The sequence below is a fragment of the Balaenoptera physalus genome (genome assembly GCF_965194825.1).
Source record: "Balaenoptera physalus genome assembly, chromosome: 21".
In the NCBI taxonomy this organism is placed as follows: domain Eukaryota; kingdom Metazoa; phylum Chordata; class Mammalia; order Artiodactyla; family Balaenopteridae; genus Balaenoptera; species Balaenoptera physalus.
In genome coordinates this window covers 38,562,628-38,586,004 of record NC_138902.1, presented here as the reverse complement: position 1 = coordinate 38,586,004, position 23,377 = coordinate 38,562,628, and the positions used below count along the sequence as shown (strand labels likewise).

The 23,377-nt window shown below is 40.8% G+C and overlaps 2 protein-coding genes across 3 annotated transcripts in view; one reads left to right on the top strand and one right to left on the bottom strand.

The window, feature by feature from the left end:
* AGPAT5 (1-acylglycerol-3-phosphate O-acyltransferase 5) overlaps positions 1-22,925 on the bottom strand; it is a 61,886-nt gene extending 38,961 nt beyond the window's left edge. Inside the window, exons 1-2 of one of the 2 annotated variants that reach the window (XM_082444114.1) lie at positions 22,324-22,925; positions 4,754-4,823 (exon numbers count right to left, since the gene is read on the bottom strand). In XM_082444114.1, the coding sequence (XP_082300240.1) occupies positions 4,754-4,823; positions 22,324-22,542 (289 nt within the window). In that variant the 5' untranslated portion in view covers positions 22,543-22,925. The remainder of the gene's footprint in view (positions 1-4,753; positions 4,824-22,323) is intronic. The other variant, XM_082444113.1, reaches the window with a different exon arrangement.
* Positions 22,926-23,015: 90 nt separating this feature from the next.
* Positions 23,016-23,377, top strand: part of LOC309651401 (uncharacterized protein) — a 142,855-nt gene continuing 142,493 nt past the window's right edge. Inside the window, exon 1 of the mRNA XM_082444147.1 lies at positions 23,016-23,150. The gene's annotated coding sequence lies outside the window, so the exon portion shown is untranslated. The remainder of the gene's footprint in view (positions 23,151-23,377) is intronic.

The following is a 23,377-nucleotide window of genomic DNA, read 5'->3' as shown; positions in this document are numbered from 1 at the left end:
ATACCAATATGTTCAACAAGAGGCGAGGACATTTTATCTTGACCAATGACTTTCAGGACACAATAACAGGTTATAATGGAATTCAAAACAAAGACCTCTCAAAGCTTACATATGTGTTCTTTACATAATCAAAGGACACGTAGCCAGGCTGCTAATAACTCTAATTCCATAGATATGTTGTGACTAAAAGTTCAAAAAAACAAAAATAAGAAGGCACGAGTGAGGTGCCAACAAAAAACTCAAAAAACCTATAGGAAGAAATAGGTTGTTAATTGATCTTTCAAGCAGAGCAAATTCTAAACAGAAGTAGCCCTTCCTTGGGACTAGCCTTCCTGCCAAAGCAAAGAACCGGAGACCAGCAAACGGTACAAAAGATGGCAAACAGAAGAGATGATTTAAAGAGATCAAGAGGAAATAAAATGAAGTTAAGGCAGCAAATGGTAACGGGTCTGGAGGACCAGAGAGATCTGGATTTGAAAATAAATGGCTGCAAACTACCCTATTTCTTCATAAGAATGAAAATGATAAAAATGAAATGTGAGGGAGACTTTTCTAGTATCTACAGATGAATTGGAAGATGGGATACTTGAAAAAAAATTAATAAGAATCTGTGAAAGGATTCAGTCATAGGATCACAAGTGTATTCAGGGCCAGGGAAATGAAAACAAAAGGAGCAAATTCGAGAGGAAAAAAAATTTTTTTAAAAATAAAAACCCTGTAGGAAATAAAAACCAAGAAAATAACGGAGTTACAATAAAATTTCAACCAAAAGGGACAGTTTTCCACAGGATTACAGGAAGATTAACTCTTAGCTGTGTGAAATTCTTTAGACAATGCACCATACTGGACAGAATATCCTAAAGAAGTATATTAGCCAATTTAAACGTTAAAAATTATCCTTTTGGAAAAATGTTTTGTCAATAATTATAAATCTTTCTCTTTAATCTTTTTTATCTTTCATAATTAACTCTTTCTTGATGATTTAAGAGGTACAATGATTACATCTATAATTCCTATTATGGCTCCTTTAAATAGAGTGATGCAAAGATTTTCCCCTGTAGTAAATGATCCCCAGCAGTGGTATCTATCAGTTGGCAACGCCTACTCTATGGAACTATCAATTATCACTTTTCTCTAAAGTATGTACCTCCTTATAGAAGCCCTCTCCCTATCCCCTTCCCTGTAATTCAGATCAATTAAACAGTCACTGATAAACACATTTCTTTCTAACTACGTCTTGGAAACTAGATAATCAAGCTAGTGTTATAACTATATCTAATGTAAAAGTAAACAGACTCATAATAAATTCTGAGAACTTACCGTATGGTTTCCAGGCTACAGTATATTCTGGAACATATTTGGGACACCAGGCTAAAAACAAGATTTGGTATCTTTTCCTGGAACAATCATTTTTTAAAATGTGGAAGAATTTGAAAATGCAGTTTTATATTAAAACACACAAGGTTATATGGTGGCCTAGGATACATCTTCCAATAACTTTTAAGAGAAAGTGTACAATTTACAAAGTATGTCATGTTGTAACGAACTGTCCTGGCTATACCCTTAGACTTCTGAAATATTTAGAGGAAAAGTTTTAAGAACTAATTTAGTAGTCAAAAGACACAAGCTTTGTGTCATCAATTTTTGCTACTCAATTATCTTTTTTACTTTTTAAAATTCTCAACTAGGTTTCAGATAGGAGACACTAGACTACAGCTGAGTTACTGACGGCTAAGATGCTAATGTATTACCTTTATAATAACTATTCACATTTTGTGTTCTGGCATGAGATCAAGAAATGCAGCTGTGTAAGAATTCTTCCATGGTGATCCGGCCCAAGCCGTTGTTCCCATTAACTGGGAAGAGAGGAGGGGAGGGCAGTGAGGAGAGGCAGCAAGAGAAGATGACAGCTTTTTCATCTGTGTTATCAGGTAACAACAGCTCCCAACTCCGAAGGGCATAGCGCGGCCTGAAGGAGACCCTGCACGTGCGCCCTCGGGATGAGTTTTTATCATCATCAGCCCTACTGTTCGCTGCCCGTATGAGCTGGGCTCTCTGGGAGATGATGAGCTAGCCTGTGGAAATTGCCTAAAAGCCTTGACCAGTAGACATGACTCACACCTGACCAATAAGGCTCAGAGAGGCTAAGTCATTTGCCCACAGTCACACAGCCTATTGCAGAATAGCCTATGAACCGAGGTCTGACTCCACAGCCCAGGCCTCACCATACATGTTGTTAGTCAAGACAAATGTCACCTAAACCAAGAAAAGGGAACACTTCATGAGATTAAAAAGGTACAGAGTGTCCAAAGCAGAGAGTTAAAGAAGGCCGAGAGGAAGGAATAGTGGTCACTGCAGCCTTGCTGACTCTGGAGAGAAATAAGTTAACAGAGACTAAGAATGCAGAGACAGCAAGGGCACATCAAGTGAAAACAGGGGACCAGAGGGACGAATTAAAATGCCAATTCTTTGGCATGCCAGGCCAAGAAAAGACTCTTGTACTCTGGCAGGCCTTGTAGAGGGTGAGCAAGGAAGCCTAAGCTGAACGGCAGTCCTTGACATGTTCTTTCTGCTACTGACATTTTCAGATTACTCGGTTGTGGTTTTTAATACCTCAAAAGGATTTTAAAAGGGGTACCTAGACATAACAGGCCAACGAGCCATGTCCCTGGATAAGCTTTAGGGGCCTCTGGAACTTCAAACTCTAGGCAAAGTTTTACGTGCCCATTCTTCTGGGAAAAGGCTACGTATCTTCTATCACATTCTAACTGAAGCCTATAATTCTAAGGTAATTTAAAATCACTAGTTATGTTCCTAAATTATGGATTTTTTAAAGCATTCAAAAAGTAACCTTCTCAACTCCGAACGACGGACTGGTATGGGGCCGGTACTAAAAGTCCAGGCACTCAGAGGTCAGGTGAGAGGACGGGAATGCAGACTGGTTCTCTGTGATGAGACATGTAACGTTTGCACGGCAGCCGTGGGCTGCCTAAGGAGCTCACGCTTCCCATTTTACCCTTCCAGGTCCAAACACAGAAGAATTGTGAAAAATCTGTGTCCTTCCAAATGTTTTCCCAGAAGTCCTCAGTCTGCAGTAATGGATATAAAGGCCAACACATAGTAAGCAGACAAATGACAGCAGTGGCTATAATTTTTGTATTATTATTTTTATTACTACTACTCCCACCTCCAGGAATATTCAGGGAGTATTTATACCACAGGTTTGTGCTAGTACCGAAGCTCTGTTAGCAGAACACTGTTTCCATTGAAACCTGGAAAAGGAAAGTTGGCATGGAACCTGAACAAGGAATTTTAAGAGAGAATTCTTTAAACAGAAAGAAAACTCTAAATGCAATTAACCAGGGGCTCAATATAAAGGAAGTTGGGCTATCATGAGCCACTCCCTGCCCTAGACCCACAAATCCTTTTTATTTGGATATTGGAACCCTGGCAGACATATGCCATCAGCAGCAGAACAGGGAGAGCAAGACTGTGTTAGCAGTAAAAAGCCCGATGTGACTGGAGAAACAGTCAAAATAAAGGAGGAAGTCAGGCTGCTTTATAGGCCAGAGTTAGAAGTAGACCCTGACCACAGGGCTGGTTGCTTTGCTAAAGTCAAAGGTAATTAAATCAAATAGTCTTAGCAGTCCTGGTAATAAAGTCAGGGAAATACAGATACATCAAATTCCCATTCCCCGTTCAGAGCATCAGCTCCTGACCTAGAAAACTGAGTGTAATCAGTAACAAGATAAGTTGAGAAAGATGCACCTCAACTTCTTTACCTTTCTTTACCTTCCAGAAGGTATACGTAGTAATAAAAGTAACCCTGAAGAAACACAGCTGACAAGAGGAAGATAAAGGACAGCCACAGGCATTACTGATTTCCCAATCAGGTGTTACCATTCGTCAGCTTGTTTTTAGCTTTGAACTTCTGGGTACTACATTTTTTAAAGTAATAAATAGAATTTAGGAAGTGTGCATCAAAAGCAGTTACAGCTTTGAAAAAATATGAAGTGGGATGTTTCTTGGACTGAATTATTTGGAGAACTAAAAAGTACCTTAACCCCTGTTAATTTCTTAGTTTGGTTACTATACAAGATGCCGTCATTGGGACAAACTTGGTGAAGGGGTCAATGGACTCTACATACTATTTTTGTAAATCCTTGTGAATCTACAATTATTTCAATATAAAAAGTTTTTTTTAAAGTACCTTGAGCTAATTTAAAGTATATACTGCGCTGTATTGGAGACCAGAGTCCTCTGTCATTCCTCTGATAGAAGAGCAAGCTATAATTAAACCCAAACGTTTGAAGATGCAAAAGGAACTGCAGACATTAGAAATTAATACTGTGTTTAAGGAAATGAGTACTCACAAATCAGTACAACCTTTCTGCAGCTTAACAATCAAAAATATAAAATGTTTATACAGTATGATCCACAAATTCCACTTCCAAAAACAAAACTTAAAAAGGAAGAATACATAGACTATTTAAAGAGATATTCAAAGAAAGAGAAAAAAAGGAAAGAAAATAGCTTATATACACCCAGCAGAGGGAAAAGGAAAATTCATAGCCTTCACATTCCTGATTTTCCAAAAAACTAAAATCACAAAAATACGAGGTCACATATAATATCTGCATTGAAAATTCATGTTTTACCAACAACAACAAATTCATTTAAAAATATCACATTGCTTTGAATTACTTCCCTACTGTGCGTAGAGAAACCTGTTTCATGCAAATGAAATACAAACCTGTGCTTTGATGATTTGCTAAATATATTATATTTTCTTTGTTTTTTGGCAAATCTCCATATAGCAATATCTAAAAGATAAAATAAAGAGAAACATTACTTTGCTATTTTAAAACATGTACTACTGTAACATACAAAATATGACAATGTCAAAAAATTGACAAATACGCGATGTCATGAATAGTCCCATCCATGATTAACAACTATTAGACTTCTCTTAGGAGCCTCAGAGACCATGAACAGCACACGCCTATAAAGCAGCTGAGCGCAGGGCAGGTTAATGGTCATAAAGTAAAGCAATGATCAGTATCCTCCTGAGTTTTTACTGACTGCTCACCACATCTGAAACACGGTTCATAAGGTACAGCGTCCTTCAAAGAGCCTACAGTGTAGCGGAAGAGACAGGCGTGCACGCGGTAACTGTGATGAGACATAATGCAAATATTATGAAAATCCAGTCTATTGTAAAGAACTGTCAACTGCAGGCAGTAGTAGCATTCATTAGGTGCGATTTCAGCAGAGAAGGTGAAGGAAGGAATGTTCATGAAGAGAGGAACAAAGGAATGGAAGCGGCAGCGTCTGAGGCCAGTAAGGGTGCACCTGGCAGGGTGCCGGCAAACCCAGGCTGCATCTAGAGTCGGTGAGCTGGTGCAGGCGGACCAGAGGGAGATCTGAACCAGAATATGTACAAAGTCTTCTGAATACCAAGCTAAAGATGAGCACTTTATTCTGTAAGTAATGGGGAAACTTGGTCCCATGATTAGGACTCTTTACATCTCTATACAGAGCACAGGGAGCTCAGGATCAGTGACTTCTAGGAAGGGGAAGCTGCACGACAGGGTGGGGTACACAGTAGGCTTCAACTCCAGCTGTCACGTTTCCTTTCTTTAGCTGGGTGGTGGGTACACAGGTGCTCCTTATATGAGTCTTTCTGTAGTTCTCTGTGTCTCAAATATTTCATAATAAATTATTTAAAGAAATTGGAAGTATATTTTTAAAGACTTCAAAGGAAATGACTCCTAACAGTGGTATTTTTTTTATTCAGGGCGTTTTTGTTTCTGTATCTTGTCGTCACAGATTATTCAAGATTATGAATTAGCTACAGGTCTATCTTTTTAGATAGCCACAGAGATTATCTTCTGATCACGCCACTACTCATTTACATCTTAACAACAGAACAAAGAAAAAGACATTAAGCCAACCCCTCTGTAGATAAATGGAGCTAGATGACAAAGTTCTGGAGACCAGGGACTCCAGGACTGAGATTTCTTATCTCTTCCTCAGAAAACTATACAGTGCTACACAGGTAACATGAGTTTAAATTTCTGCTCAATAATTTTTTATTAAGAAAGCTTATCAGTGCCAAAACAAAAGAGCGAAATCAATAACTTGATCTATGCAGGGTTAAAAAGTGGAGTCCTGGTTTGTGAGCAATCCCCCTTCCTACCAATGAGCCAGAATTGCTTTGAGACCATTGGGTGGGACGCACTGGGTTTAAAGTACTGCAGCTACACGACAGAGTACTTCTGGCTTGACTTCCGTGGATGAGACATTCACAATGAAAGGCTGTGGTTTAACTGATTCAATCTGAATACCACTCTTTGGAGACCTGCCTGTCCCCAGGCTGAAGACAGTACTTGAACCACTAGGAGACTCTCCTTCCCTTTTCTTGCTCTGAGCTTCATTTAGAGACCACAGCCTTTGAAGGTAGATGGCATACAAGCTATTAAAAGGCAATTTTTTTTAAGTTTCATTGTGGTAATCATTTCATAATGCATACATATATCAAAACATCACATTGAACACCTTAAATATGTATAATTTTATAATTTTGAAAAATAAACTAAAAATTTAAATAATGGGTGAGCTCCCAGGCCGATCCCCTGCCCTCCAAAGCCCCCTCCAGGCTGCGTAGGTCCTTGGGGGCATAGGAGGGAGGCTGGGCAGATCAGGAGAGGCAGGCGGAAGGGGCCCTCCCAGACTGGAGGAGCAGCAGAGGAGAGGAGGGCGTTTGCCCTGCCCACTGGAGCCCAGGAAGCCTGCTGGGCTCCCAGGTGAGGTCCCCTGCCCTCTGAGACCAGGGGTGGGGGGCACACCCGGGCCCCTTTGTTCCTTGAGCTTAAGCCCCACTGCCCACAGCCCCCAGGGCCTTTTCCAGCCCTGTGGGTCCTGAGCACTGACCCCACCCACCACCCAAACCTTGCCCCTGCTTAGGCCCCGCCCTCCACAGCCAAGGCCTCCCCCCCGCCCCCTTTTTTTCTTTTCCCTCCTCCTCTTTTTTACTATTGTGGTACTAATGTACCTTCCGGTTGTTGATTCATCTATATTTTTATTTTTATATTCTTCCTAACATATCTGTTAGTTTCCTAGTCTAATTTTATTTTTCACTTTACTATTGTTTTTTTTGTTTTTTGATTTTTTTTGCTGCCTCAGATGCCTTGCAGGATCTTGGTTCACGAGCCCCTTGTCGGGCCGAAGCTCCTGCAGTGGGAGCTCCGAGTCTGAACCACCGGACTAACAGAGAACCTCAGACCCCAGGGAATATTCATCAGAGTGAGGTCTCACGGAGGTCCTCATCTCAGCACCAAGACCCAGCCCTACCCAACAGCCTACAAACCCCAGTGTTGGAAACCTCAGGCCAAACAACCAGTAAGACAGGAACACAGCCCCACTCCTTAAAAAAAAAAAAAAAAATGAGATGGCAAAAAAATATGTCACAGATGAAGGAGCAAGGTAAAAACCTACAAGACCAAATAAATGAAGAGGAAATAGGCAATCTACCTGAAAAAGAATTGTAATGATAGTAAAGATGAGTAAAGATAGTAAAGATGATCCAGAATCTCCGAAACAGAATGGAGGCATGGATTGAGAAAATACAAGAAATGTTTAACAAAGATCTAGAAAAACTAAAGAACAAACAGATATGAAGAACACAATAACTGAAATGAAAAACACATTAGAAAGAATCAATAACAGAATAACTGAAACAGAAGACGAATAAGTGAGCTGGAAGACAAAATGGTGGAAATAACTGCCAAGGAGCAGAATAAAGAAAAAAGGATGAAAAGAATTGAAGACTATCTCAGAGACCTCTGGGACAACACTAAATGTGCCAACATTCGAATTATAGGGGTCCCAGAAGAAGAAGAGAAAAAGAAGGATCTGAGAAAATATTTGAAGACATTATAGTTGAAAACGTCCCTAACGTGGGAAAGGAAATAGTCACCCAAGTCCAGGAAGCACAGAGAGTCCCATACAGGATAAACCCTAGGAAAAACACACCAAGACACATATTAATCAAAATAACAAAAATTAAATTTAAAGAAAAAATATTAAAAGCAGCAAGGGAAAGACAAAAAATAACATACAAAGGAATCCCCATAAGGTTATCAGCTGATTTTTCAGTGGAAACTCTGCAGGCCAGAAGGGAGTGGCAGGATATACTTAAAATGATGAAAGAGAAAAACCTACAACCAAGATTACTCTACCCAGCAAGGATCTCATTCAGATTCGATGGAGGAGTCAAAAGCTTTTCAGACAAGCAAAAGCTAAGAGAATTCAGCACCACCAAACCACCTTTACAAGAAATGCTAAAGAAACTTCTCTAGGTGGAACCACAAGAGAAGAAAAAGACTCACAAAAACAAACCCAAAACAACTAAGAAAATGGTAACAGGAGCACACATAGTGATAATAACCTTGAATGTAAATGGACTAAATGCCCCAACCAAAAGACACAGACTGGCTGAATGGTTACAAAAACAAGACCTATCTATATGCTGTGTACAAGAGACCCACTTCAGACCTAGGGACACATACAGACTGAAAGTGAGGGGATGGAAAAAGATATTCCATGCAAATGGATATCAAAAGAAAACTGGAATAGCAATAGTCGTATCAGATAAAACAGACTTTAAAATAAAGACTGTTACAAGAGACAAGGAGGGACACTATATAATGATCAAAGGATCAACCCAAGGAGAAGATATAACAATTATAAATGTTTATGCACTCAACATAGGAGCACCTCAATACATAAGGCAAATGCTAACAACCATGAAAGAAGAAATCGACAGTAACACAATAATAGTAGGGGACTTTAACACCCCACTTACAACAATGGACAGATCATCCAAACAGAAAATAAATAAAGAAACACAAGCTTTAAATGACACAATAGACCATATAGATCTAATTGATATTTATAGAACATTCCACCCAAAAGTTGCAGAATACACTTTCTTCTCAAGTGCACATGGAACATTCTCCAAGATAGATCACGTCCTGGGTCACAAATCAAGCCTCGGAAAATTTAAGAAAATTGAAATCATATCAAGCATCTTTTCTGACCACAATGCTATGAGACTGGAAATCAATTACAGGAAAAAAACTGTAAAAAACAAAAATACATGGAGGCTAAACAGTGCACTACTAAATAACCAAGAGATCACTGAAGAAATCAAAGAAGAAATTAAAAAATACATAGAAACAAATGACAATGAAACCACGACAACCCAAAACCGATGGGACACAGCAAAAGCAGTTCTAAGAGGGAAGTTTATAGCAATACTATCTCACCTCAAGAAACAAGAAAAGTCTCAAAGAAAAAATCTAACCCTACACTTAAAACAACTAGAAAAAGAAGAACAAAGAAAACCCAAAGTCAGTAGAAGGAAAGAAATCATAAAGATCAGAGCAGAAATAAATGAAATAGAAATGAAGAAAACAATAGCAAAGATCAATAAAACTAAAAGCTGGTTCTTTGAGAAGATAAAGCCAGACTCATCAAGAAAAAAAGGGAGAGGACACAAATCAATCAAATTAGAAATGAAAACAGAGAAATCACACCTGACACTGCAGAAATACAAAGGATTATAAGAGACTACTACAAACAACTATATGCCAATAAAATGGACAACCACGAAGAAATGGACAAATTCTTGGAAAGGTACAACTTTCCAAGACTGAACTAGGAAGAATTAGAAAATGTAAACAGACCTATCACAAGTAATGAAGTTGAAACCGTAATTAAAAATCTGCCAACAAACAGAAGTCCAGGACCAGATGGCTTCACAGGTGAATTCTATCAAACATTTAGAGAAGAGCTAACATCCATCCTTCTCAAACTCTTCCAAAAAATTGCAAAGGGAGAAACACTCCCAAATTCATTTTATGAAGCCACCATCACCCTGCTACCAAAACCAGAAAAAGATATCACAAAAAAAGAAAATTATAGACCAATATCACTGATGAACATAGATGCAAAAATCCTGAACAAAATACTAGCAAACAGAATCCAACAGCACACTGTAAGGCTCATACACCATGATCAAGTGGGATTTATCCCAGGGATGCAAGGATTCTTCAATATACGCAAATCAATCAATGTGATACACCACGCTAACGAATTAAGGAATAAAAACCACACGATCGTCTCAATACATGCAGAAAAAACTTCTGACAAAATTCAACACCCATTTATGATAAAAACTCTCCAGAAAATGGGCATAGAGGGAACCTACCTCAACATAATAAAGGCCATGTATGACAAACCCACAGCAAGTATCATCCTCAATGGTGAAAAACTGAAAGCATTTCCACTAAGATCAGGAACAAGACAAGGATGTCCACTCTCACCACTCTTATTCAACATAGTTTTGGAAGTCCTAGCCACAGCAATCAGAGGAGAAAAAGAAATAAAAGGAATACAAATTGGAAAAGAAGTAAAACTGTACTGTTTGCCTATGACATGATACTATACATAGAAAATCCTAAAGATGCCACCAGAAAACTACTAGAACTAATCAATGAATTTGGTAAGGTTGCAGGATACAAAATTAATGCACAGAAATCTCTAGCATTCCTATACACCCACAAAGAAAAATCAGAAGGAGAAATTAAGGAAACACTCCCATTTACCACTGTAACAAAAAGAATAAAATACCTAGGAATAAACCTGCCTAAGGAGGCGAAAGACTTGTACTCAGAAAACTATAAAACACTGAAGAAAGAAATCAAAGATGACATAAACAGATGGAAAAACTTATCATGCTCTTGGATGGGAAGAATCAATATTGTGAAAATGACTATACTACCCAAAGCAATCTACAGGTTCAATGCAATCCCTATCAAACTACCAATGGCATTCTTCACGGAATTAGAACAAAAAATTTAACAATTCGTATGGAAACACAAAAGACCCCGAACAGCCAAAGCAATTTTGAGAAAGAAAAAGGGAGCTGGAGGAATCAGGCTCCCCAACTTCAAACTATACCAGAAAGCTACAGCAATCAAGACAGTACAGTACTAGCACAAAAACAGAAATATAGATCAGTGGTACAGGATAGAATGGCCAGAGATACACGTGCATATGGGCACCTAATTTACGACAAAGGAGGCAAGAACATACAGTGGAGAAAAGACAGCCTCTTCAATAAGTGGTGCTGGGAAAACTGGACAGCTATATGTAAAAGAATGAAATTAGAACACTACCTAACACCATACACAAACATAAACCCCAAACGGATTAAAGACTTAAATGTAAGACCAGACACTATAAAACTTTCAGAGGAAAACACTCTGACATAAACCACAGCAAGATCTTCTTTGACCCACCTCCTAGAGTAGGAAATAAAAACAAAAATAAACAAATGGGACTTAATTAAACTTAAAAGCTCTTGCACAGCAAAGGAAACCATAAACAAGACAAAAAGACAACCTTCAGAATGGGAGAAAACATTTGCAAATGAACAACAAAGGAGTAATCTCCAAAATATACAAACAGCTCATGGAGCTCAATATCAAAAAAACAAACAATACAGTTAAAAAATGGGCAGAAGACCTAAATAGACATTTCACCAAGGAAGACATACAGATGGCCAAGAGGCATGTGAAAAGATGCTCAACATCACTAATTATTGGAGAAATGCAAATCAAAACTACAATGAGGTACCACCTCACGCCAGTCAGAATGGCCATTGTCAAAAAATCTAGAAACAATAAATGCTGGAAAGGGTGTGGTGAAAAGGGAACCCTCTTGCACTGTTGGTGGGAATGTAAATTGATACAGCCACTACGGAGAACAGTATGGAGGTTCCTGAAAAAACTAAAAATACAACTACCATATGACCCAGCAATCCCACTACTGGGCATATACCCTGAGAAAACCATAATTGAAAAAGTCATGTACCACAGTGTTCACTGCAGCACTATTTACAATAGCCAGGACATGGAAGCAACCTAAGTGTCCATCGACAGATGAATGGATAAAGAAGATGTGGCACATATATACAACAGAATATTACTCAGCCATAAAAAGAAACGAAATTGAGTTATTTGTAGTGAGGTGGATGGACCCGGAGTCTGTCACACAGAGAGAAGTAAGTCAGAAAGAGAAAAACAAATACCATATGCTGACACATATACATGGAATCTAAAAAAAGATGGTATTGATGAACCTAGTTGCAGGGCAGGAATAAAGAGGCAGACATAGAAAATGGACTTGAGGACGTGGGGTGGGAGGGCGAAGCTGGGGCGAGGTGAGAGTAGCATCGACATATACATGCTACCGAATGTAAAATAGTTGGTGGTGGGAAGCAGCAGCATAGCACAGGGAAGTCGGCTTGGTGCTTTGCGATGACCTAGAGGGGTGGGAAAGGGAGGATGGGAGGGACGCTCAAGAGGGAGGGGACATGGGGATATATGTATGCGTATAGCTGATTCACTTTGTTGTGCAACAGAAACTAACACAGTACTGTGAAGCAATTATATTCCAATAAAGATCTATTTTTAAAAAATTTAAATAATGGGCATGTTTCACAGGATTTACAGCGTCAATCATACAGAAAACATAGCGCTGAAAACTTTATCTCCTATAAAACCCAATATATCCCACTTTAAAATAAAACAAGCATGGTGAGGGTGAAAAGGAAACCACAAAAATAAGCACAGTCATCTAATGTCATGACAAACAATTCCCAACAGTGAATATAATCAGTACACACATTGCCACCAGAACAACGTTTGGCCACTGTCTAGTCCAGCTCTCTGATTTCACCCTTTAGCAGGCTCAGGCACAGAACAACCAAGTTGCCTTGTTCAGTGACCCATGATCAGTTAACGGCACCACCAGTTTAAGATGCCAGACCCCCACTACTTGGGCTTAGTCCATATACTATATACCACGCTGGCCTTAAAATGCCACAGTTTTCCACTTTGTTTATAGACACAAACATGAACTGAAAAGCTTTGCAGGAGAGCCATCTCTGCAATCCCTGTAAGACTCACTAATTTTCCCCATCCCTAAATGGCTTCCAAACAATCGACATTTTCTATATTTAGCTTATCTCAGTAACAAAGTTAAACATGCCCAGTGTTTAAGAATAGATCTTCAGTGGTTATCTAGAGAAAGTAAGATAAGTAATGAATTCTGGTGGGCAAAACAGATGGGGGAAATGTGAAAGGAACAAAATCTTAATTCCTAGCCATTGAAGGGAAAACAATAAATACATAGTTCATACTTTTAAAGTTTATTTTTCAGTATGCATCTCACTGAAATAAAAGCTATTTCCAATTAAGATGCAAAAGAAGATGGTAAGCCTCTGACATAACATAATTTAGGATCTCAAAGTAGATATTTGGATTGATTGCCTCTTAAGTTGTTTTCTTTTTAATTTTTCATTATCACTTATTTGGATTTCAACAGAAATAAAAAGTTACAAAGAATAGCCCTTCATATTTAAAAATTTAAAAGCTCTAAAAGCAAAGTAAGTGAAATGATGAACTGCAAATCTTATTGCAATAGACGCAAATTATTAAGTACTTCAAATAAATGTTGATTATCCAAAGAAAGGAATGCATGATTACAATGTTTATGTACCACATATATGCAGTTTTTAAGGCCCTTCACTTAATTTATTTCCCAGGCTTCAAAGAAAAAGCATTTCACTCCAACTTAAAATTATCAAATTTCTTCTGTTCATTGAAGTGAAAAGGTTATTTGCTTTTAAATTTACTAACATGGAGGGCAAGTAAAAGTTTTCATTTAAGGGTACAGATTCTCAAAATACGTAATAAGACAGTTACTACTATCTTACTAACAAGTATAGAATTAATAAGATAACTGTAGTGTTTTCCAAATTCAAAAATTTCATAATAACTTATAAAATACCCCTACAAATAAATTATTAAATGACTCCATGATTACCTAAAAGCCACCTGCGCCCTCTCACTGCAGTCGTCTTAGATCAGCTTTATCCGCTTATTCACCTCCTCACAAAGCCCTCCCGCCTTCTAACCCAGACCCCAGAATTAATCTCTCCCCCTTTTGCATTACAACGAACCCGGTCACGCTGTGCATTCCTATTTCCAACTCACATCACATCCCCCTCAAGGCCCACAGGCTCCTCCGGGGCAAGGACTTCATCCTTGTTCTACCCAGAGCCCAGCACTCAAATGCTTTTCAACAGATGTTCACTGCATCAGTAAGCTGCACGTTTATTTTTCACAAGTGGATAAAGCTATACCTCATTTTCAACAGTAAAGAGGTGGGGAATAAACAAATACTTTAAATGCACCAGTGACTTTTTAAAGGCATCATTCTGTGAATCTTCTAGTACATGTATTTCAAATTACAATCACTTTTCGGCAGGTAATTTGTTCCTTCGAACAAGGCATGTGAAAAACATGGCTTTTTGGTTCTTCCTCATTCTCTAAGTAATTTTAAGTCATCATAATTGTTCAAGTTGGGGTTCCTCCATTTTTAAAACACTCATGTAAAGTCCCTCTAGAGAAAAATAACAATGTTCTCTCTTTCATTTTATTAATTCAGTAAAAATGCTCTTTGAATGATTATCTTCATTGCGACTGACACACTAGTTACAATTCGGCTTTAGTCAAACAAGCTTGTTTATCTTGCACAAAGCGCCTTTCAGAAGACTTGGATTTAGATGTAGACACTGTCCTCTCACCTGGATCTCATCTTCACCTTGTTTTTAATTTGCTCCCATGATTTGATAAACTACTTGAAGACTCCCTCTTTTGTATCCTGAAAAGAGGTGGTAATCTAAAGTAATCACATGTCTAACACAGTGGACTATCTAACCAACACCGCCATGGGGACATAAAGTACAGCATTCTTCCTCTTCAAGAAAAAAAAAAAAAATCTTCATTTATCTCAATAAAATTCATTTCCTTTCCACATGCACACTGAAATGTCATTTTTTAAAAAAACTTCTTTCACTGTCCTTAGATGCAGATGATGCTGCAGAAGGGGATCAGAACATGCCGCCCCAAAACATGCCACTTTGACATGAGGATTATTTTGAGCTGAGGGCAACTGAGAAGCAGCACACGCAGCTCTCTGCCCTCCCCTTTTCCGCCTAAAGGAGGCCTAAACTTCCCTTCGTAAAGGTGACATTAAAAACACTCGTAAAGCTGTTCCTTCCTAGAGGACCAGGAAGATCAGAGACAGCACCGAGATGAGTCAGCAAACCTTACTTAACAGTCCTTATCTACCATACATTTCCTAGGGACCTTCCCACAATTTACCAACCCTAGGAGCCCAAACCCACCTTTCCTGCACCTAGCTGTGCCTCCACAGGTTACTGCCTTGGGCTGACTCTAACTGCCTCTTTGCCCTTCTTTTCTGAGAGGGGCCGGTAAAAACCCTAGCGTGTAAAATATTAAACTACGTGTAAAGTATCAACGCCCGGTGAATCTGTGTGCCTCTTCTCCTGCGGATCTGGCCTTGTCAGTTTGATCTGCGGGCCCAGCTACAGACAGCTCTATCTCCTCTATGCACAGCACACCAGTCACTAAGGGCCCGGGCAGAAACACTGGGTTTAAACTGAGCCTCGGACCTGAGCACTAGCCCATCCCCTTAGCAACTATGTGAACTGCAGCAGAAGCACCTCACCTCCCCATGCCTATTTTCCCTTACCTGTAGAGTGAACGTAATAACGGTAACTACTCACCACAGGTGTGGTGAGATAATCGCGACCATGTAAGCTGCCTGCCACAACTCCTGGGTCACAGGAACTGTCCCCCAAAATGTTAGCTGGTGCTCTTAGTATTAGTATTGTCCAACAAAGTCAGACTGTTTACTCAAAATCGTGTTACATGATGAACGGATAGGAGAAACACCTATCTAATTTCTCTTCCTTAAAAAAAGGTCTCTGAGTATGTACAAATGCAGCCATAAAGAACTGCAGCATAAATAAGTCTGCAGACATAATTTACACTCTATGACGTTTATAATTATTTGAAATGATTTTGAAATGTATTTCTGTGCCAATGAAATATATCATTTCAAGATCAAGTACAAGACTTCTACCGTAATACACACAAAACTATGGTCTTTTTCTGCCCAATTTGAAACCTTTCTCTGAATAGGAAAAGTATGACACCCCTCGGAAACAATGTTAAAATATAAACATAGTCATTTGTCTAATAATCAGTACACAAAAATAATTATTATGCAACATTTAAATGGAACCTTAAAAATCACAAACCTCCTTTTATACATTCGTCATATCTGTCTCTCTGTATTGTCCTCATTTACAGGGTGTGTTTTTCCTGAGCATCTTCACTGAGCTCAGCACTTTCACATATTACCTCATTTAGTCTTCACAAAATAACATGACAATAAGTATTCCATTTAAGAATGAGAATGCTGAGTTGAAAAGTTGATTTATTCAAGCTGACAGAGAATAGCAAAGAACTAGGAATTACACCCAGGTTTCTCACCCAAGATCCAAAAATCTTTTGACTACAACAAAATTATTATCTGCAAAAATTCCAAATAAAAAATGTCAAATGAGGCTTCCCATATATTAGAAGCTTATATAATTCTTTCACTTTGAACATTAACCACAAGGAGATAAGAAACTCGAGAAAAAATTAAAAACTGACATAAAATACTTTCCTACAGAAATACAAAGTAAGAATGAGAGCAAAGCAACATGTAAGCACACGAAGAGCTGGCATTCATTGCAACGCAGCTAACGTGGAAGAATCATTTCCTTGTATTCACACCCCCCCCCTCAGTTAAGCAACCACTTGCATCCAGTTGTAGTACTCCTGTATTTCCTCAGCTCTTTGCTCATTTTGTCATTTTGTAAAATCTCATTATACCTTCAATTTAAATAAAAAAAAAAAAAAGGGTACTTCCCTGGTGGCGCAATGGTTAAGACTCAGCGCTCCCAATGCAGGGGGCTGGAGTTCGATCCCTGGCTAGGGAACTAGATCCCACATGCATGCTGCAACTAAGGAGCCCATGTGCCACAACTAAGGAGCCCGTGAGCCGCAACTAAAGGAGCCCACGAGCCACAACTAAAGGAACCCACCTGCCGCAACTAAGACCTGGCACAACCAAATAAATAAATATTTAAAAAAACAAAAACTGACCTCTTTCTAACTGCTAAATTGTGTGCTGAGAGTAGAGACTAATTTATCAATGGAAATGCTCGCGCCTCGCATGTGGTTAGCACTTAACGTAACTCCCCTTTCCAGGTACCACCCGCCTCGCTTCCTTCTGCTTCCGACTATCACCTACACTCACACACACACACAGCCCTCTAAACCCCACGCAACACCTGCTTACTTGGGGTTCTCACTGCTACTCCATGCAAAGAAGCAGAGGAAACAAAGTAAACCTTACAGAATTGCTTATCTTTAAACATTGCCAAAAGTACAGGTTTTTACTGACAAGTAAACAAAGGCTTCTCTGCATTGCTAGCTGTTCCAGAATCCCCTCTTTTATAAGGTCTTTGACCTTTTCTCAGTCTTACTTCTGTGGGTAGAGTGCATGTTTTCTCCCCTGTCTATTAAGTAAAGAAAGCAAACTGACTCACTCCACCTGTTGACCCTGTTAGATCAAAACTTGTCAACTAGAGGGCCATCCAAGAGCCCCCACGCCTTAAAAGTGAGATTCTCATCCACATTTCCACAGAAACACAGATCACTATTCCCTGCAGAGTGCTCTGCCCTTTCGTTAAAAGGGAACAATCAAGTCAAGTCACTCTCCCCTTTATTGCCACCTCCATGGGGCTACAGTCTTGTAAAGGGGATAATATCTACATTAAAATATGCTAATGCTATGTTAATATTACATACAAGTGATCCTGACATGGAGATGGGGTGAGATCATGACAGATGAGGAAAAGTTGCCCGAGCTGGAAGGAAGTATACAGAGAAGAGCAGTCCAAAAGCACATTCTGGAGAATGCACTGGTAATTTAGGGGAGGGACTGGTGAGGAAGCAGTAGCTGGGCGACAGTGAAACCAATGAATGCAAAAGCCGGCCAGGGCAGAATTCAGACAGCCTTGAATGCCATGCTTAGGGGTCTTCATCTTCATTCAGTTCTCAGCTGAGAACCTCTTTTCCCTTAACACACCATGCTACTCCTGCTTGAAGTAGAAGCTCACAGTGGTTCATAACAATTGATACGGCCTTCTTGAATAACCAGCAGTCACATTCCCTTTGTATCACAAAGCTAGTAAACACAAAAACTCCCCTTGCAGTATTATCCTCTACTCTAACTGTTTGCCAGTGTTTCTCCTAGAAGGCACACCTTGAGAGCGGGGCTGTCCTCTCAACAAATATAACCACACCACCTAGCAAAGCATCTTTGGAAAACGGACCCTGAAGCTAGACTGCCTTGGACTAAATCCTGGCTTGACCATTACAAGCGTGAACTCCGTGTGCCTTAGTTCTCTAATCTGTAAAGTGGGAAAAACAGCGCCTATCTGGTAAGGATGAAATGACTCACATAAGACAACAGTACCTGGCACACGGTCAGCGCTCACTAAATGCTAGGTGTGTTGCTAACTCCATCCTCTCCTTTCCACTCCGTATCCTATTACAAAGCTCCATCAACCACCTTAAAATACTTCTGGGATTCTTTCCATTCTCTCCATGCCCACTCTTTCCACAACTCTGACCATCATCTCTCAGCTAGATTACTACAATACTTCCCAAACTGGCCCTTTTCAGAGCTCAACGCATATGCCACTTGCTCAGGGACGTTTCCCCAAACCCCCAACCTCTACCCACTAGGTTAACAAAGTCACAGAGTACAGTGCCTTTTAACTTTCTTCTTATTTTTTGTGTCCCACTGGAATGTGAGATCCACGAGGGCAGGACCTTGTCTGTGTTTTTCTTCATTCCATCCCATACAGTCCAGCCCAGGACCTGGCATTCAGGGTACACTCCAATACCAGATGAATGAATAAAGGGCGGGCTCTGAGACGTTACCACTTAGTTTTGGATTGTCTAACTACTAATACTAACCTCTGTTTAAAAAACCATAATAACATGAGACAATATTAAAGGAAAAATTAACTTATAATTCCATTGAAGAAGAGCCCACTCTCAGTGTCTTCAGTTCTACAAAATTAGACAAATTTACGAAAGAGGGAAAGTAAACTGGGTAGAGAGAGTCATATTTTCTTTTGCTTTCCGTAACAATGGCACAGAGGCGCCCCCATAGGTTATGGTATATTTCGTGCTACTATAAAACCCACCCAAGAAGTTTATTTAACGGAGAAGGAGTCTTCCCACAATTCATACATGTGTATAAAAGCTCTTGGCAGAAATCCAAAGTTACACACCAAACTGCTGCAGGCCTAGGCGAGGTGTGTGTAGGTAAGGGGAACTTTTAACTTTCTCAAAATATTTTTGCAGTGTTTGAATATTTTATTGCACCTGTGACTCATAACAGAAAAATAAGGTATTTTTAAAAAATCTTATACAAATGCAACCTAAAATAACTGTCTTGCTCACAGCCCAGGATTTACATTTATATAAAGTATAAAAACAAGGTTCTAATTACATTTCTCTAAGATTTTCTTATAAGTCTGTCCCCTGGCCAGACTTAAATTGTGTTAGACTGGAATCATATTTGATTGAGAAATGTTTAATTTCCTCTTAAAGGTTCGTGTCATTCTACTTAAGCAAACCCAGAAGCACATCCAGATCTTCCTGGCTCTGTTACTCCCAGTTAAACTGTAGGAAGGTCTTTAACGGTTTCAACATGAATGATAATAAATAAGCAGAGAAAAAAAAATTAAGGATACAAGCAACAATTTATATTCTATCTAGAACTACTGATATTTGAGAAGAATCTGGGCAACATTTTAGCAGAAATGCAGAAAGAATCCAGACTTGAAAAAAAGGTGTTGGACTTGTAAGGTCCCTTCTCTGATTCTAAATAAACATGTTTCATTCAAACACAATAGTTTAGCTGCTTTTACAACAAGATACAGAATACAAATTTAACTCATTAAGAGTTTAGGACTATTTTTGAGGACATAGTGCTACCAAAAGAAAGAACTAGTTATAAATGGCCTCTAGACATGAAGGCCTTGAGGGTTTCTGAGGAAATTGAAACAATCTTTCAAGTAAACGTATGAATTATTAGAGAAGTTAAGGGTATTCTAACTGAACACATTATATAAACGTTATTCTCCCAGTGTTATTTGAACTAATTTATACTTGAAGCAGGTCAGCTGAAAAACTAAATTTATTTTTTATCAAATTTTACTTTTGATTGTTATAATGTATCATGTTAGCATTTGGGGAAGTGGGGATTAGCAGACAGAGCCATTAGTGTAAAATATATTTTAAAGTACTGATTTAAGCAGGAAGAAAATGGTGACTAAAATATTTGGAGGGTGTTAATGAGGAGGCATGTTGCATATGCCTAGAAATAAATATCACTGGATATTTTGGCCTGCAAATATCAATGATCAGTTTTTGGTGTATTCCAGTAGAAGGACGGGAAAGAGCAACAAAAAAAATTTTTTTTAATAAACAAAGAAAAATGAATTCTGACATTTAGAAGATTATCACTGGATACTGGTGCTTCATGTATTTATAAAAGGATGTCTGATGGTCCTCAAACATAATTCAAAATTTCATTTCACGCAGGTCCCTTGATGAAGTTTGTTAGGAATCCTAGAACTGAGTGTCCGCTGGTCATCATCAGATTAGACTTTTTAAAAACCATGTGCTCAGAACTCAAACAACAAATTGGAGGTCTATACTGAACAGATATAAGGTAAGATATACAATTTGAGAAATACTGTGAAATTTTACAGTCATTTTTTAAAAATAAGAAACTTGCTAAACACAAATAACTTCAATGGTATATGTTACATTGCATGGGACATATTACATGCTTTTAACGAAAAATTTAAAACCTGACATAGGTAGAATTATTTTTCTAAGAGGTAAATGACTGTCGTATATTCTGATCCTGTATCCTAGCCCAGGCCAGTTGTCATATGATGTGAAATTAAATGCTCACCATGATAAAACCATACATTTAGACAAACGTGGTGAGGTAAGAACAGAGTGGGGAAATGACTGGTCTGAATTCGTGAAAATTTTAAATGTGGCCCACTGTAAAAGTCAATGATCAGGAAACCAGTATCTGGAAAAGCGATCTTTCTTTCTTTCCTAGGAAACACTTATAGATACTGATTTAAACACAGTCCGTGGCTTCTAGTTCTCTTCCCCCAAACCTCCAACTACGGGAAACTCATAGAGTCATCAGGAATCAACAGCAATGCAACTACAAATTTAATAGTAGCTGGTGGACAAAAGGGTGAAAGCAGCTGCTCTAGGGGGAAAAAAAAAAAGACAAAAAGACAAAATGATGCCATCCCATTCACTCCAACCCACCCCCACCAAGAAAAGAAAAGACGAGGACTAACTGAATATAAGGAAAACCAAGAATTAAGCTCTCTCTTTTTTTTTTTTTTTTTCAAATTGGGGAACAGAAGGAAAACACAACTGTTATTTCTGTGTAAGAGACTTCAAATCATTAAATGGAGTTAAAAGGGCCTTCTACTTTTGTTTGTTTTACAAATTTAATCTACAAATCCAATCTCTACAGAGAAAGAAAATAACAGAAAGCAAGCAGACAAAAGATTAGCCATACATATAAGCCTAGTCAAAGTTGGCAAGAATTTTATCTCCGGTAAGGCTTCTACAGTAACAAATGGATTAATTCCCTTGCCCAGCTTTCACTTGTACTGGGGAAGAATGCAAAACAAAGTTGTACTTCTCGCCCAAACACTAACATCAATCTGTTTCAAGAGAAGGTCTCCGACTTTTAAAAGCGCACTGTTGAGTTCCACCATTACCATCTTCTTAGACCAAGCGCCAGAAGCTGTCAACTGCTTGTCCTATTTAAACGTTCATCTGCACCTACCTCTCCCAGCACCAAGACAGACAGTTGCAAGAGAGAGGGGGAGGCCGGGCGGTGGATCCCACTTGGGGCCGCAGAGCAGCGCTACCGCAGCTACCTAGTAATCCTGGAGTACCCGCAAGGAAGCACCTGGCCAAACCCTAAGCGAGAACGTGAAACTGCCCCCACGGTGGGAGGACGGCGTAATGGCACGTGTTCCCGGGGCCGGATCTGCCCGCCAGGGCGGAGCGAGCCTACACTAGCAGGACGGACGCTGGGTGGGTGGCAGCTGGGAGATGCGCCTGCGACCCCCCGGGACCCCAGACGCAGGGAGGAGCGGCAGGTGCGGCGGGCGGGCCCGGAGGGCGGGCGGGGCCTCACCTGCACGCCGGTGTAGTTCTCGAAGAAGAAGAGCACCATGCTCTGATAGATGCAGTAGAGCCGGTCGTCCACCGCCTGGTAGAAGCGCGAGGGCAGGAAGGCGGAGAGCAGCCGCCAGGCCCCCCAGGCCAGCACGTAGGTGGGAGCCGTGCCCAGGAGCACGGCGGCCGGCAGCACGCAGCACATCGAGTACATGTGGAGCACCAGGGACAGCAGCATCTTCCCGGCTCCGCACGCGGAAGGCTCCGCCGGCTCTTCCCCGCCCCGCCGCCGCCGGCCGCCCGGCGGCCCTCAGTCGGCGGCCAATCACCGGGCTGAGCCGGGCCCCGCCGCCGCCCCCTCACCTCGCCGGGCCGCCGGCCGCCCCTGAGACGCCCAGCCCGCGCCGGATCCGGCCTCCGCCCCCAGCCGCATGGGCCGCGCCGCCGCTGGACGGTGGGCGGGCTGGCGAGTGAGGGGCCCGGCGCGCTGCTCCCGGCCGCGGGGCAAGGGGAAGCTGCGGCCCTCGGGGGCTCGAGAGCTCAGGATCACTCACACCCCATGACCCTCGCCCGTCACCCTATGCCCCTGCCGGGGGCGGGGCTCCGCGCCAACAACGCGACTCCTGATTGGCCGCTCGTTACCATAGTCCCCCTCCGGGGGCGGGGCTCAGCGGCAAGAACTCGTCTCCCGATTGGTCGAGTGCTGCTGACAGTTGACGCTCAACTACCGCCCGGACGCGTGGACTGCCCGCTCTGGCTACTGCGCATGCTCCAAAGCTTGCCCCGCCCCCCACCCCCCCACCCCCCACAAGGGAAGCGGCGACTTCCGGGCGGAGCTGGTTGAAGGTGGGTGTCAGCCGAGGAAGGGCCCGGGCGGCCTTGTGCCCCTCGGTCCAGCTCTGGGCGCAGATTGGCTTGAGGGAACGCCCCACCTCCTGCTTGCACACCTGAGGGCCCCTGGACCCCGGGATGCGCCCTTAAGCCGAGATGTCCCCTTCGGTGAGGCGCGCTGGTGACCCGCGGTGCCTCGCAGGTGCTGCAGACCGTGGCTTCGGGCGGCTAAGAGGAGTCCT